The sequence below is a fragment of the Rhea pennata genome, chromosome 20 (genome assembly GCF_028389875.1).
Source record: "Rhea pennata isolate bPtePen1 chromosome 20, bPtePen1.pri, whole genome shotgun sequence".
NCBI lineage: Eukaryota > Metazoa > Chordata > Aves > Rheiformes > Rheidae > Rhea > Rhea pennata.
In genome coordinates this window covers 1,920,201-1,937,215 of record NC_084682.1, presented here as the reverse complement: position 1 = coordinate 1,937,215, position 17,015 = coordinate 1,920,201, and the positions used below count along the sequence as shown (strand labels likewise).

General features: G+C 41.7%; 1 protein-coding gene across 2 annotated transcripts; it reads left to right on the top strand.

The window, feature by feature from the left end:
* Positions 1–755: 755 nt before the first annotated feature.
* On the top strand, positions 756–16,480 carry VEZF1 (vascular endothelial zinc finger 1). 2 transcript variants are annotated; one of them, XM_062592540.1, is made up of 7 exons: positions 756–912; positions 6,398–7,095; positions 7,839–7,902; positions 8,812–8,995; positions 10,446–10,667; positions 12,940–12,984; positions 13,308–16,480. In XM_062592540.1, the coding sequence occupies exons 1-7, from the start codon at positions 880–882 to the stop codon at positions 13,733–13,735; spliced, it is 1,674 nt and encodes a 557-aa protein (XP_062448524.1). In that variant the 5' UTR covers positions 756–879; the 3' UTR covers positions 13,736–16,480. The 2 variants fall into 2 exon arrangements, with proteins under 2 accessions (XP_062448524.1, XP_062448525.1); XM_062592541.1 differs by lacking the exon at positions 12,940–12,984.
* Positions 16,481–17,015: the final 535 nt, after the last annotated feature.

Below are 17,015 nucleotides of genomic sequence, written 5' to 3'. Positions count from 1 at the left end.
ACTTAATACTTGATGGAGAAGAGTTATTAAAAAAAAAAAAAAAAAAAGAGGCCCGCCGCCAAACCGCGTTTCCCCGCGCAGCCCGACGCGCCGCGGCCTTTTCGGTGAAGGCGGGCGCGCGAGCGGCGGCGGCCCGCGAGGCCCTGGGCCGGGAGGCCTGCGCGCCGCTGCGGGGGTGCCTCGTCCTCCCCGTTTCGCCCCTTTCTGCGGTCAGAAGCGCAGTTTGTTTGTTTTTTTTTTTTTTTTTTTAAATAATCCCCGCGACGTCGCGGTGCTGGAGCGGCGGCGCCGGCGCGCCGAGCGCGGGGCCCGGCCCAGGCGGGCAGGCCGGGGGCGCGGCGGGCAGCGCGGCCGCGCCTCGCCTCGCCTCCCGCCCGCCCGCGCCCGGCGCGCCGGCCCGCGGCTCCTGCGCGGCGGCGGCGGCGGGCAGCGCGGCCGCGCTCCTCCATCTTCTCTCGCCACCGCTCGGCTCGGCTTCCCCAGCGCGGGAGCGGCCCACTGCCGGCCCCGCGGGGGGAGGGGGGGGAGAGGGGGCGGCCATCCCGCCGCCGCCCCGCCGGCCCCGCCGCGCCGCGCCGCGCCCGCCGCCGCCGCGCAGCCCGTGAGGGGCGGCGGGGGCGGCGCCGCGGCGGGCCGGGCCCGCGCCGCCGTGGCGGGCCGCGCCGCCGCCGCTCCCCCCCCCCCCCCCCCCCCCGGGCCGCAGTGGTGCAGCCCGGAGGTTAGCGGAAGCGGCCGCTCGGCGCTGCCATGTTGAGCCGCCGCCGCCGCCGCCGCTTTGTTGTCGGCTCCATGTAGCTGGGGCCCGGGGGAGGGAGGAGGGGGGGACCGCGCCGGAGCCGCCGCCGCCGGAGCCGCCGCCAGCCGCGGGCCGCCGCCGCCATGGAGGCCAACTGGACCGCGTTCCTCTTTCAGGTGAGGCCCCGCGGAGGCCGGCGCTGCCCGCGCCCCCCCGCCCTGCGCCGCCGCCGCCGCCGGGCGCCCCGCTAGGCCCGGGGCTGTCACTCAGCGCCGCCGCCCGGCCTCCCGCCCGCCTCCCCCGGCCCGCGCCGCGCCGCGCCCGGCCCGACCCCGCCGCGCCGCGCCGCGCCCGGCCCGCCGCCCTCCTCTCCGCGCTCGACTTTCTCCCCGCCCGCCGCTTCCCCGCTCGTTTGCGCACCGCTTCTTTGCGCCCCCCCTTAAAAAAAAAAAAAACAACAACAGAAATCCTCGTTTTTTTTTCCCCCTAGGAGGGCACTATTTTTTCCTTACTTTTTTTCCCTTCTTGCAAAAAAATCAGCTTTTATTTTTTTTAAGCTCTTTTCTCCCCCTCCTCCGCCAAAAATAATTAAAAAAAAAAAAAAGTCCTCCGTCACCCTCTAACAAAACGCCGATGGAACAAACACTGTGTCTGGGAGAATAAATTAATCCCTCTTTAAACAGCCTGACTCAGGGCTGAGTGACGAGCCAGCTTGTTTTCTTTTAAAATAGAACAGGGGTGTTCGCAGTGTTTTTTTCTTTTTTTTCCCCTTTTTTGGTGCGTGTATGAAAAATGGATAAATACTAACGATATGAGCGAGGAATACGGAGGGTTGACCGTGTAGCCCTTCCCTCCCCCCCGCAAACTGAGTCACTATTTTCCCCCTTTTCTGTCTGCAAAAGCCTGACTTAAAAATACCGCTGTTTATGTAATTCCGCAGAAAATCCAGTGTATTTTTTTAAAAAAACTCCCCTTGTTTTTGTAAACTGAAACTCGGATCTTCTTCTCTCTGGATTGTTTTCTGATGGCTCCTGCTCTTTTTAGCTTGAAAACATTAAAATATGTAATTGCAGCAGAAAAAAGGAGGGAGGGATAGGAGGGGGGGAAAAAAAGCCATGCACATCACCTTTCCCAAGGTAAAATAATCCTCTTTGCAAATTACCAGCCGCGGTCACTTGCTTACTCACTGTCCTAGTTGGAATTAAAAACAAAAACCGAACCCGTGACATTAGTCTTGAAAAACCTGAGTTGAATGAATAAATCCTCAAGGAGCGAGCACCATTTCTTTATAGAGGAAAAATTATTCCTTTGCAAGTACGGAGGGATGAGTCACAGGCTGGGGTGTTCTGCCTCCGAAAACATGCGGAGAATGTCCCCTCCGACAGCAGCCCCAGCTGCTCGCCGCTGCGGCCCTGCTCTGGGCCACCGCGATAGCTACCTGGCCTAAAATCACTGTATCCTTCCCCACCCTAGCGATAAGGAGATGTATTTTATGTAGTTTTGTGATTTAATGCCAGTGATGACATACAGTTTGGCTAAGGTCTTGTAAATTATTTCTCGCTCTAGTGGGCAGTTGTGATTAGCACATAAGGAAACTTTACACTGAGAAGTTAATCCCCTTACTTTAGGGCCATCTCCCTCCAAGTTGGGGTTATTTTATCTTGTTTCTCTATGCTATTCTCACAGTTAAATATTTTTGAGGAAATTTGTTATTAGGCTGGAAATACAGTATTATAGCAGTCCAGCAAATGCTAAGTAGTAATTTAAGTACGTTTTCAGCTTCTTGCTGCTCATTTTTTATTTAACTTCTTTAAAGGATACTGTATTTGGAAATAGTCATGTCACACTTTGCTTTGATTTAATAGTAAGTTTTGCTGCTTTTAATTAAGTAGCCAGCAGTTCACTTTCCTAACATTTCTAGTAACATGCAACTTCAAAGCATCTTTATAAAACTGACTTGAAAATTTTCTACTTTTTTTTTTTTTTCCAAATAATAAAACTTTAAGACCTCATAATAAATGCTGGATATTGTTCCTTGAGTCATTTTGTTAAAACCAACAATTTAGGGTACAAGCTTCCTAATGCACCTAGCAGAAAGCATTATTAAGATTTTATTGATACCACCTTAGCTTAGCTTTTCTTTTCTCTGTCCTCAACAGAGGATATCATCTCTGAGCAACATCTAAACTGAAACCCAAGAGATTATTAAAAACTAATAACAAAAAGTGGATTCTAAAGGCCCTTCCCCACCAGTAACAGTTAAATAACAAGTGCAAGTGATTGAATATGCACAGTAATTCTTTCTGGGGATGTTTTTTCACTTCATGTGTTTTTCAGCTGTGGCAGGCTTTCTAAGGGAAGATTTAATACTCTGTGTAAAATTGTAATTTTTAGATAATTGTTTTTAGAGAAGGATTCTGTGTCTTAACTTTAGTTTTAACAGCAATTGGATATGTACAGTAATTGTTCATTGCTCTTTCCGAATAAAGTTATTTGATTGTATTTAGGTGGTATTTGATGAAATGTGTATCTTCTTAAAAAAAAAAAAAATACTATATCGAGTAAGCAGTTCTTGTTTAGTTTTTATTAGTGCCCTGAAATGCGTGTTTTGAAAGCCACTTTTAGTGTCTGCTTGGAAAGTGAAAGTTGCATCTGTTAATGTTAGGAGAAATCATCCATCAAACGGAGTATTCAAGATATGACTCATGCTAATTTGTTTCTCTCACATTAAGGCTTGAGTGCAAAAATCTTTTAGCCTCTGGCATTGGAAGTTCACAGTGCCGCATCCTACCACTCTGGGTCATGAATTGGTTCTTATTTTTCTTACTATCCCCCTAGAAAGGAAGATTTTTGTGATAGCGTTAGGGTATTTTGCATGGGAGCCTGTCCTTGGCAATCCAAATACCACAAAAATGTTGACTTAACATTAATGCTAGGTCAAGTAAAACAGCGTTCTGTGACTGAACAAAAATGACTTACAAAAGGCATGCAGCAGGTGCTGTATTCCCTTTTTTAATAGCAAGTTAAAAAAAAAAAAATACTGCCTGACCCTCCCTTAAAAGGCTTTAACGTGAGCGGTCCTTGGAAACTGAGGAATACTGCTTGTTGCGAAAAGGTTTTGTTAGAAAGACGGCACTGCTAATAACACTGGATATCTGGGAACCAAGATAAGCAGACTTATATAAGCAGTGGCTTCGTAGCATGTAGCCTTATGAATATACATTGTTTTATGTTCAACATCTGTATAAGTTCGATAGAATATTGCATTATTACCTTGAAGTGGTAATGATTCTTTAAGGCTTAAAAATATACATAAACTGCATAAGTTTGAACCTTGTCCAAAGGATTTGGGCTCCCAATTATCCGATCTGCTAGCTCTGTCTTTGAAATTGTATATCTTGAGCTATCCTTAGGTGCTCTTAAGTGTCTTCTGATGCCAGTTAACAACATTGTTTAATGCTTATTTAAAGTTGGCTGTAAAACATTTCCATTTTTTTAATTAAAATTGTATTTTTAAGTACATAACTTGCTTAGTATTGTGCTTTCAATGTGTATTGTACATATTTTGTTCTCTTTATGCAATGTAGATGTCACAATCACTTTTTTTAATATGGAAAATAAATGGTTGAAAATCCACAATTGTCACTTTAGTCAGGCAAAAATTTAATGGAAAAGATGAATCTGGTATCACACACTGATTTAGCAATTTAGGCTCTAGGGTAGTTCTGCATTTGACTATTTAGAAATCAGTTCTGCAAAATAGATCCTTAAGCTGTTACTTGAGGTACCTGCTGTGCCTAGGCTTGGTATGGTAATGTTCAGCAAACCTGTTGCATCCAAAGCATTCTGTGTAGATAGGATGCAAAGTGTAGTTAAAAGTGGACATACCCTCCCAGCTGTTAATGAATCGAGCAAGTTTCGTTTCATTTTAGCATTCTTAATCCAGACTTTCTCCTGTGAACTTTTTTCCTGTCTGATAGTCTTGGTAGTGTCGAGGAGCACGTTTTCCTATCCACGTGGGTTAGCACTTGCATCCACCCGGTGGCTCATAGCCAAGGATCAGCGTTGCACTCCTGAAAAACGAGACTTCAAAATGATGCAGGGTTTGTACACGTAGCAGGAGGAAGCAGGAACATAACCACCCAGAATGAAGAAAGAGCTGCAATAAGCTCTTGTTTGGATGCACTGTAGTCACTGATTCTGTGTATACTTGGAGGCAGAATGACTTGAGCTTGGATATTTCCAAGAAAAAGTCCCAGAGAAATACTGACCTCTCAAAAGGGCTTGACAAAATTAACATGGGAAAGGTGTTAGTTTGAGTATGCTAGATTGTATAAAACACTGTCCTATGTGCAGCTTTCACAGCCTGAAGTGCTGAAATGAAGTACATGTTATTTTTATGAAGGAAAACCTAGAGAAGAAGCTCTGGAAGGCTGTATTATTGATTTTAATGTGAATGTAAGTTCCCTGAGCTCAGCTTCAGACCTGGTGTTGCTGCATTTGTCACTAGACTGATGAGACCAAGGTACATCTTGCATACAGATGTGCTTAAACTGGCTTAAGGTGCTAGTGATTTATTTTAATGCTCCATTAGACTGAATTGGTCTGTGTGGTTTCTAAACCACTTTAAATTTGTATCTGCTAGGCTTTTGTCCCAGCCTCACAGGGTGATTTTTCACAACAATGTTTAATATGTATGTGTAGGTACAGAGCAGAGCAGCCTGTAGTAGCAGAGGCTGCAGCCTCTTGAGGGATGTTAGCTGTGGTACGCTGGCAGGGGTTCTCCCTCTGCCTTTTCCCCCTTAGCTTCTCCCACTGATTCTGTAGTTCAATGTCATCTGGTGTTTGTTGCTTTAAAGCAGCTTTGAGGTCTTTATTTTCCACTCCCTCAACCCATTCTCTTTTACACTGTGTTCTCCAGTATTCTAGATGTCTAGCAGTGCTTGTGGATTAATTCTCTTCCTATCACAAAATAGTTCCAATGAAGAGAAGAAGAATGTGTTTCTGTTCTTATTAGTTTCCACATGCAACGAACCCAGTGACCGCTACGTAAATGCGGCGGGAGCCTGCTAAATATAGAACACCAGCTTTAAACGGCGCTTGATCCGAGTTGCTTTGGTATAGTTTCGGTGCTAGCATACTGGTATGAACGCCTTGTTTAAATAAGATGGTTTATCATGTTCTGGCTCTCTGTGGCTGCAGTTTAATTCTCCATGTGCGCTAAACTCAGCTTAAGTTTAAAGACGGAGCACTGTTTTGCTACTCCCATCAGTACATTCATAAGCTCCAAAGATAATCCGAATGTGGTATCTGATACGAGGCAAAACAAGCATCTGTTATGTAAAGATCGAACAATATGTTAGCAAGAGATCTGACAAGCACCTAGTTCTTTTCCATAAGAAATGTTGCCCTCTGGAAACTTAATAATTATTTGATTGTTATGATGTGTACCTTCTTATACTTATTCACCACAGAATCTGCAGAGTATGCATTTACAGTGCAAGTGGCTTATCCTGTCCAAAAATAAAATTGTGTAACCTCTTCCCCTTGTTCCTTCAATGGCTTTTGGTCTAGAATTTGCTTTCCATAGTTTGTAAATGTTCTCACCGTGTCAAAGTGAGCACCCATCAATAGAATTTAAGTGTGACTGTTTGGTTTTAGGCACATGAAGCCTCACATCACCAACAGCAGGCAGCACAGAACAGTTTGTTGCCTCTCCTGAGCTCTGCTGTTGAGCCACCCGATCAGAAGCCGATTCTGCCCTTACCAATAACGCAGAAACCTCAGCCTGCACAAGAAACATTAAAGGATGCTATTGTTGGGATTAAAAAGGAAAAACCTAAAACCTCCTTTGTGTGCACTTACTGCAGCAAAGCTTTCAGGGACAGCTACCATTTGAGGCGTCATGAGTCCTGCCACACAGGGATAAAGTTAGTGTCACGGCCAAAGAAAACTCCCACCACAATGGTGCCCCTTATCTCGACCATCGCTGGTGACAACAGCCGAAGCTCATTGGTTTCAACTATCGCAGGCATCTTGTCCACAGTCACTACGTCTTCCTCTGCCACCAACCCCAGCAGTAGTGCCGGTGCAACGGCTATGGCAGTGACTCAGACCGTGAAGAAGCCCAGCAAGCCTGTTAAGAAGAACCATGCTTGTGAGATGTGCGGAAAGGCCTTCAGGGATGTGTATCACCTCAACCGGCACAAGCTGTCCCACTCAGATGAAAAACCCTTTGAATGTCCAATTTGCAATCAGCGCTTCAAGAGAAAGGATCGCATGACCTACCACGTGAGGTCTCACGAAGGTGGCATCACGAAACCATACACCTGTGGTGTTTGTGGAAAAGGCTTCTCGAGGTACCATGTAGAAAATCCCAGGCGAGCTCAAGTATTGGCTTTTCATAACCAAGAAGGGTTAAGCTATCATAGCGAGGGGCTAGGAGAAGCAGACATCTTAGAAGATTGGTGAGGGGATAAAAAGCCTTGTTTACCTCTAGGGCATGGGTTTCAGCCTGAGCCAGTTTGGCAGCAACCAAAAATGGCCCCTCTTTTGTGAGAATGTTTTGAAATGACTTCGGGACCTCATCTAGGTCTTGTAGGATATGTGCCTGTGTCACTGATGGTGATAATGGGGTCCCTTTCCCAGCCTTGGAAAGGTCAATGACCGAATGGGGCATGGCAGGCAACCTGTCTCCTTGTCCCTTAACAAGGCTGAGGTGTACTGACAGAGCACTGCGGGGAAGCTTGCATTGCTGCTGGCTGCATTTATGTCTGTGTTTGGAACAGAGAGAACTTCAGCTGCTAGAGCTGTTGATTTGTCACCCTTTTACACAAGGTACAAACAAATGTACCATTTTCAGGTGTGTAAGGAGAACATGGTTAAGTTTTAAACTGCAGGCTGGGTCCCAGTGTAACTGTGTTGTGTTATTCTAGCTAAAAGCCACTTTATAGGTAAAGGGAACGTACATATTCTTACCCCGCAGGGAGATGTGGGCTGTGAAGGGTCTTAAGTGCAGTGGTCAGCACCGTTAGCCAGGGTGTCACTACTATCTATTTGTAACAGTATGCATTTTCTTTTCTGTTCCTCCCTTCTTTTGCAGGCCTGATCATTTAAGCTGTCACGTTAAACATGTTCACTCAACAGAGAGACCCTTCAAATGCCAAGTAAGGGTTCGGATGATTTTTCAAGAACATGCATGATTTTGTAGTTAGAAAGCATCAGGTGAATAATCTTTCCAGAATTAAGAGGCTGCTGTGATTACTCTTCTGGGAAGATTAGGGGGCTTTTGCCTTCTTGGAGAACAATGTAGGTACTGTTTTAAGATAAACTTAACTTAGTAGTAGGATCGTAACGGTGTCCTCAACTCCATAGATTGCTGGCGTAATGTGCAATGAGTTTTCTCAGTGTTTATAAATCAGTATAAATCAATATTGTATCTAATAGAAGTCAGAAAAAAGGTTGGAAAAAAAGGTTAGGATAGCTGATTCTAGATCCATTATTTTGCTGAAGTTGAAATCAAGGTGTCATAAGTTGATGATTTAGTAAAGAGAAATAATTTGACTGCTTTTGAACAATTAACTGTTTTGCTTGGAATATCCATGCTTGTTCCAACCTGTGTTTTAGTGACTCACCGTATTAAGTAAATGTTTTGAGTAAAAAGAATAGTCATAGAAAAAGGTTTTGTTTCCTTTTTCTGATTTGGATGGAAATATAACTGAGCAATTCAAAATATCAGGTTCAGAATTGTACAGTAGAATTATATCAGAATTATATACCTTTGCCTGTTCTAGATGTTTGTTTGTAAGAGACGTAAGGCAACCTTCTATTTTGCTCAGGTAGTATAAACTATTAGTTTTGTCCTGCTGGTGTCAGATCATTTTCATTAAGCAGCTAGATAATTTTCAGTCTCTGCTCAGCAGTTGGATGTTGTTTTTTCTGTAAGTAAAACTTCACATTTTCAATAGGCTTGGGATACCAGTGGTGTCTAAAAGGTAAAATAGGCCTAGAATGGTCATGCAATTCATATTCTAATACTACCTGCACTTTAAGTATCACTGTTGTCCTTCATGTAGACGTGCACTGCTGCCTTTGCCACCAAAGACAGACTGCGGACACACATGGTGCGCCATGAAGGAAAGGTATCGTGTAATATCTGTGGTAAACTTCTGAGTGCAGCATATATCACCAGCCACTTAAAGACACACGGGCAGAGCCAAAGTATCAACTGTAATACCTGTAAACAAGGCATCAATAAAAGTAGGTGAACGTTTTAAAAACATTTCTAATAACAATGTGTTTGCAAAAGTTTGCAAAGGGAGTTGCCTGTGATTACTTTAAAGTGTAAAAACACAGCCATCACTTTGGGTATTCACACTTATTAAAAGTAAATATTTAATAACAGGATCTTTATGTCAAGAAATTGGCATATGTGGAATTGGTTTGGTACTAGACTGCGCTCTTAGAGGAATGCCCTACAATATGTGAAAATTACCTATCTCTTGAAGAAAAGAGTTTTCTCAGCTTCTAAGTGCTACTTCCTGAACTATAAAAGTCTGTCAGATAATTCTGTAGATTTTAGAATATTTGAGAACTTCTTAGATCTGCCAAGTTTCAGGTTTGAAGCCTGATCCAAAGCTCGTCAAAGTCAAAAGACAGATTTCTGAGCATTTTCTGAGCTTTGGCCCTGGGGCTCAATTATTTCTTTGGCAATAGCTTACAAGAAAAGCATTTAAATCCAGCCCTGATATGTTTTGGGCATTAATGGTATTTGACTTGTGTTATGCAGGACTTCAGGTGAGGTGTTCGTAATAGTTCCTTTTAGTCTTAAACTCTCTGAATTGATGCAGCAGGAATGCTGAGGCCTGAACTTTGGAGTGCCTAGTAAGCAAAGGAATACTTGACTTTAAAATACTCCCTCTTAAAATACATACAACTTTAACACACCTCGTTAGTTATGTATGATGGGGTATTCAGAGGAATCAAAAGGGAGAAATAATTAATATCCTTAGAAACTTTGTCCTTGAAGCCTTTTAAACTCTTAATTTACAAAACCTTTTCAGCTCATTTTTCCCTTGGATAATTTGAAGGTACTGTGACTATCTAAAATGCCTGATAGTTGAACTTAATGTGAAATTTTGATGTGATATCTTTTTCAAGGTATAGGGTTACAGCTCTGTCAGTTTGGTGGTGCTAAGCAGTTCATGTGAGGCATTACAGCAGTTGGTAGAGGTGAAAATGATGAGCTGTAGTGTGGCCAGAGAGTAGTAACATGCTGTTCTGTGATATAAATGTGAACTGAAAATGTTGTCATACTTGCAATGACAAATTAAAGGGCTCTTTTAAAAATTGGAATTGAGGTTTAGGAAAACTGGAGTTGGCTAACAATCTTGAGTTCTATGGAGTCATTGAAATCTTTTATTTCAGTCTTTTTAAAATATAAACAAAATAAACTGTTAGAAAGGAGGTTTGTGTTTTGGGGAGAGAAACCAGAACTTCCTGACTCGGCATATTTTTTTTTTTTTTAGATTTCAGAAAGGTAGTTTTATAAAACACAGAATTAATTACATGGTTTTAAACATTTCTGTGGTTTTCACTCTTGGAATCCTGCAACATTCCACATAGTCTTTTTGGAAGAATCCTTTGTCGTCTCAGTAGAAAACAATATAACTTTTCAAGGTAAATTTGTGTTCTTACTTAATTGACATAGCATGCATGAGTGAAGAGACCAGCAATCAGAAGCAGCAGCAGCAACAGCAGCAGCAGCAGCAGCAACAGCAGCAGCAGCAACAGCAGCAGCAGCAGCAGCAGCAGCAACAACAGCAACAGCAGCAGCAACAACAGCAACAGCAGCAACATGTAACAAGTTGGCCTGGAAAACAGGTAGAAACCCTGAGATTATGGGAAGAAGCCGTCAAAGCAAGGAAGAAAGGTAAAACAAAACAGTCCTTACAGTCTTGGTTTTATAAGGTAATAGAGTTTACAAAGTTACATAGGGAGCTTAGGATGTCAGAAAAAGAACTGTTATGTGAAAATTTACTTCTCAGTAGTAGAAGTAATAGCTAAAAGCTAGCAGGAAGATAAGTTACCAGAATTAAACTATTGTAAATGAACGCTTTTATTATTTACTTCCTGTCAGTGTCTGTGCTTGAATGTGTACATAGCAGTCATCAATTATAAAATAATGTTTGTGTCTGCCCCAAGGCAAGAGTGTGTTTTGGACTTGCATGTGGTTTTTAGCTGCATTTGTGCATGTGTGCCTGTTGTTAGCTTGTGTATATGTGTCTGTGTGTGTGTATATATACACACACACACACACACGTGCATGCACACACATGCACGCATAACAACACTTCCCGTCTTTGTATCAACGTTAGTGTGCATGAGAATGCTTTTTGTGCCCTTTTATCTGTTCTGCCCCATTTTTTTTCCATTCACTTTATCCATCACTTAACTCCATTTTCATAAAGTTTTCTGGAACTCTGAATTTGCTCTTCAATCTCTTTTTTCATTACAAAATTAACTAATACATGGTAGTACTTTTCATTATTGCCAGTTCAAAGCCTGCATCTACCTGTTCTACTGTAATTTGAGTAACTTCATTTTGTTGTTAGCTGTGCCAGTTTTGGAAGGAAGAGATTGCTTCAGTTTAGTGACTTGTGTGCAGTATAGCAGTTTCAAATCTGTTGCTGCTTGCTTATTCTTTTCACAGCACTCTGATTTCTAATACCTGCCATGTGACTCTTGTGGATTACATGTTTTAGAACAAACTCTTAGTGACTACTTGCTGTTTTTCACTAGCTCTGTTTCTGATTAGTAGTTGTTCTCAACTCATTTTTTTTCTCCTAAACTTTCCTTTAGTTTCTTCACTCCTTTTGCTTCTCTAGCGCTTGTTTGTGCATTAGGCTGCTTGCTCCTTTCTCCTTGATTGTTATTCCAATTAATTGAATTCTGCAATTAGATGGTTCAGAAACTGCTCATGTGTGTTAAAATGCAATGATAACATAAATATTATCAGAGCACTAAATGGATAAAGCAAATGGGTCTCAGATTTAGAAAATCTTTAAAAATCTTAAAAGTTGAATTTTTTCTGCCCGCTTTTTCCTATGTCTTGTTCCCCCTTCCTTTCCTCTCTTGTTGTTATTGAATGTACTTTAACAGAAACAGTGGTTTTGGAAGGAATGATGTGTGAGGGAGGCGGGTGGGGAGAAGTGTTGCCAGACTGATTTTATTAGTTTAATGTAGCTTAATCGGGGAAGGGGCATGGGTGGGGCATTTCTTTGTGCATTACTTTGCTTGGAAGACGAAGCTAGAGCAGTTGATTTCATGCCCATTTGTTACTCTTTTCATGCTGGTTCTCCCCTACTAGTGCCACCTGTTGTGTTGGTTTTACCACACTGTCTGGGAGGGTTTTTTTAGTCTAATATTATCTATTTTCACATTTATAAATTTTTTTTTTACTCTTTCCCTTCCTCTTCACCCCTCCTAGATATGGACTTTGAAGAATCAACAGTAACCCTTGAATGGGGCTAATGTTGCTTTCAAAGTTAACTTGGTCTTGATACATTTGTATTGCCTGCATGGCAAGAGTGGACTCTTGGCTCCTGGCTTACCTCCTGAAACATGGGTGTAGACTGAGCTTGGTGTCCTACCCTACAAATGTGGAATAAGACACGATTTAAAAGTGCCGTAACGTTGATGTAGCGTATATTTTTGTCGGTTTCTCTAGCAGTCATCCCTTTCTTTTCCCCGCGTCCACCGGCCCGCTTCAGTGTCTGGAGCCTGGTTGTTTGGCTAGCCGGCAGGTGGTGCTGATGCCTAGCGGACCCTCGCCGCCTCCCGGAGCGCCGGTGCCCTCTCTGCAGTGCCCAGCCCCTGCCAGACCGACCGGCAACTGGGCGGGAGGGTCCTCCTGGCTCCTCCTTGTCCAGCACTTAATACCTGCTCGCTGCAAAGCAAAGTAAAAAAACAAAAAACCAAAAAAAACCCAACCTTGGTGTGGAACTGTAGTTAATGTGAAAGTTGAGGAGATACTGGGGGTTGAAAGAGCTACTGACTGGGTAGTCTTGCAAATTGCTAAGATAGAAGTGTTGTGATCAGTGGAACAATTTAGTGGAAATAATTAAGACTGAAATAAGCAGTATAAATATTGAAACGAGCTTTGCTTATCAGTCCCTAATAATGACTTTTTAAAACCTTCACAGAATGTCAGTTCACCTTTGAGAAGGCTATAGAGTACGTACCATTCGGTATGTACACTCTCTCCTCTATTTATAATGTTCCTCTTGGGAGGATTTTTTTGATTGTACAGTACTGTTTATGAACATCAAAACCCTCTTTATAAGACAACTTCGCTTGACTTCCCAGGAAAAAATACTGAATTCAAATGAACTGCATGAGAATTTGTATTTCTTGTAGGCTATAGAATGTTAACAGTTTTAACTTACTAATAATTCCTAAAGAAAAATATTCCAGAATTTGTACCTGTTCTTGTTTGTTTTTTTTTTTTTAAATCTTGTCCATGGTTTTTTATGTGTTAAAAACTTTTTGTCTTTTTATGTCTCATTTTTAGAAGCTGCTAACTTGTGCCAAACCTCCACTGCTGCTACTACGCCTGTGACTCTTACTACTCCATTCAATATAACGTCCTCTGTGGCTTCTGGGACTATCACAAACCCAGTCACAGTGGCAGCTGCAATGAGCATGAGAAGTCCAGTAAATGTATCAAGTGCAGTTAATATATCCAGTCCAATGAATTTAGGGCATCCTGTAACTATAACCAGTCCATTATCCATGACATCTCCATTAACGCTCACCACACCAGTCAATTTACCTACCCCAGTAACTGCTCCAGTGAATATAGCGCATCCAGTCACTATAACATCTCCTATGAACCTCCCAACACCAATGACGTTAGCTGGTCCATTAAATATAGCAATGAGACCAGTAGAGAGCATGCCTTTCCTGCCCCAAGCCTTGCCCACGTCTCCTCCCTGGTAAAGAATTTCTAAACAGTATTAAAGAGGATTAAAATGGAATCCTTACCAGCAGTCGCTTTTGGGGTTTTTTTTAGTATTTTTTCCTAGTTAATAATAATTCAAACTAAGTCACTGGTGCAGCATGCACCATCAGAGACCGTAGTAGCATCTTCCCCTGTTGATTTGGCTATTGTTCAAACTTGAGTTTCACTGGAGCACTTCATTTAAAGTAAGTTTTACCTTTTAGCTGACTGATGCTGAATTAGAGCAGATATGTACTTGCCAGAGTTAAAAAAAAAATAATTAAAAATCAGCTTTATGTTTTATCCCCAAAATTATAACTTAGAAAATTATTTTAATGTAAACACTAGCAAAGACCCCTCTGTATCTTTAACAGGGTGGATGGCTAATTTTAACTTGCCAGTTGTAAGTCCATTGTTTCTGAGCTAGTGTAGAATCTTTGTCTGTGTTAATGTTTTTTTTTTTAATGAGTAAATGCATTACAATGTTGTCATTTTTAAAAATGCATTTTGGAGTAAATATGCATTTTACCTTTGGGAATATGATAATTTCAGGCAGCATTCCCTATGGGAAAGGTGATACCAGCTCTGATATGCAAAGCATATGATAACTTATCATTCTAACTTCAACGTATAATAGGGATTGTGACCTGATATTTGGAGATGTAAATATTACCCAACATATTACCCTAAGGGAATATAGCATTGTAGTCAACATTTTTTTAAAAAAAACTGTTATTGTTTGGTGAGAAACAGCCATGGCTGATAGAAGAGGAGTCGAAATGTATGTAAACATGGTCTCTGAACAGTCAGAACCCTATGGGACTCTTATCTAGGAGCAAAAAGAGTGCTTTGAAACTTATGAAATATTGCTTTAAGCTGGAAGATTCTGGAGGCACTGGGTATGATTTTTATGCCCTCTGTCTCCCAATCAGAACCTGCTGGTGTTACAGCAGGGGACAGACGTGTTAGTTGTTCACTAGAAGTTTTGTCTTATATTAAATTGTATACAGTTTTTATTCTAACCACTAACTAGGTAGGATGCCCCTTCAGAACAAGCAGAGAGTCTTTTAATTTCTCCCCGACTTCTTAATCAAGTGTTGTGCAAATCTGTTCAACTTTGTAAATATTTGCAAACATCATCATTTTTACGTTACTCTTCTATTGTGTTAACACATTTCTATCAATTTGTGGGAGTTCTGGGGTGGTGGTCTGAACTACCCACCCTAGAACTTCTCCATAAATGATCACACATGTTTAAGCTACATGTGCTTTTTATTTCTTAACCTGTTTATCTGTACATAAAGTAGAAAGCAAAATCTAGGGAAACAGATATACTTTTTAGACTATCATGTCACATATTCACGTTTTTAAACTTTGTTTAAAAAAACACCCTAAAACCAAGACTCTACATTAAAAAAATAAAATTACAGTTGAGATGTTTTTATCTTAATAAAGTTGAAAGCTATGGAGATTAGCATGTGCGCATTTCAGAGTGCTAGTGGGACTGACTAGTCAAAACGGACTGCTTTCGTTTCTACCCTGCCGTGTCAGTACAAGCAGTGATTACCAGACTTCTGGGTCAGGTGACAGGTATCTGTATCATTACGTGAAACTGTTCTAGGGGCTTGGACTACATAGTAAAACAAAAACAAAAAAAAAATAGAGCTTAGTGTAAAATAATTTTATAAATGATCTTTTGTACTTTAGGACATCAAATTGTACAACTTTTGTATATATAAAAGCTTAGGAACTTTCTGTTTAGCAGAAAGGAAACACATTCCTACACTTTTAATGTATATGTTTGTTATAATGTCCATGTAAACATATGCCCTATGTTTGTGCCTTTTAATTAGTTTGTCTCAATAAACAAAAATGTAGAGAAGCATATGTAGCTATGACTTTGTTACCACTGTTCTTACTCCAACTGTGTAGAGATCTTCGTTTTTGCACTGTAGAGCATTGCGTGCAGATAGCTGCATGACTTAAGCCGATACGGCCAAAATGAGGCATTCAAGTCCAGCGCATCCCAGCAAAAAATCTGTCTCTCTCCCTTAGCGTAGAGCAGCCCACGCTGAATGGGGCTTTGCATGTCGGGATATGTAGTTTCCAAGCCATCTCTGTTACCCCTGAAAATGGTACCAACTTGCACCAGTTTTACCTAGTAGGTAGAGCATTCTGGATCTGGGTAAAGTGCAGTGATGACCCTTAAATGAAGTTTGGGTGTCCCTGAGCTTAAAAAATAAAAGCATTAAAAGCTAATATGAAAATGTGTACTAGAAGTGGTTATCTATGAATTACTTAAAATAAACAGGTGTGAGACTTAATTGTATGTTGTCAATTACTGTAGTATTGACAGTGGGTCCTTCACACAGCTAGTGTGCCCTGCTGTTGTTATATTTATCATAGCAGAGTAGTGGTAGAATAAACACATTAAACACTGGCAAGGAAATTTTTCAATGTGACAGAGACTTCCCAAACCACTAACCATGGCGCTCTTAGCATGGGGTAGGAAAAGGGCTGTTTCCTTTTTATTTTATGTTGGTTCTGCTCGAATGTACCTGGTTTATGTCCACAAAGCTGCATTAGCTAATTGTCAACCTGTTTCATTTGTACTTGGGTAAACATTTGCTTTGTACTGTGTATAAATGGCTCCGAGGTGTGCTCTTTAGCTGTCTTGATGTAGACATTAATTTTACTTGTAATGCCATCATACAAAATACATTAAGCTGTTTTTGACGTACAAACGCTAACTGGTCAAGTAGTTTGTACCACGTGCATGTTACCTTTTAATCAGCTAGTTCACCCAAAGCATTGCAAGGCAGCAGAGCCAGCTGCTGTTGGGAGGGGGTTACAGTGACCAGAGCAGTGAGGGATCTGTATGGCAACTTGTGTCACTTCAGCAGCGGAAAATTAAGAATGTAAGAAAATGGTAGATCTGAAGAACAGATGCTGCTGTTACTCTGAGTTAGTTTCTATGCAACTAATGCGTTTAGCCTAGTTTATTTCATGGAAACTTTCAGGTTGGATGCAGTCCAGCATCCAGGGAAGCGTATTGCTGCTGTTGATCTGAGTGGGTTTTATATCAAGCCCATTCAAGTCTCCGATTGCAAGTAGTTCAATGGGGGTTTTATTTTTTTCTTCTTAAGTTTCCATAAACATTCAGCATTGGGTTAATAGCTTAGCATTGACTGAAGCTTTTAAAGCAGAATTTTGCTTTGGAAGGATTTCCGCTTTAGAAATTCAGAGCAGTTAGTTCAGTAACACGAAAACCCATCCTCT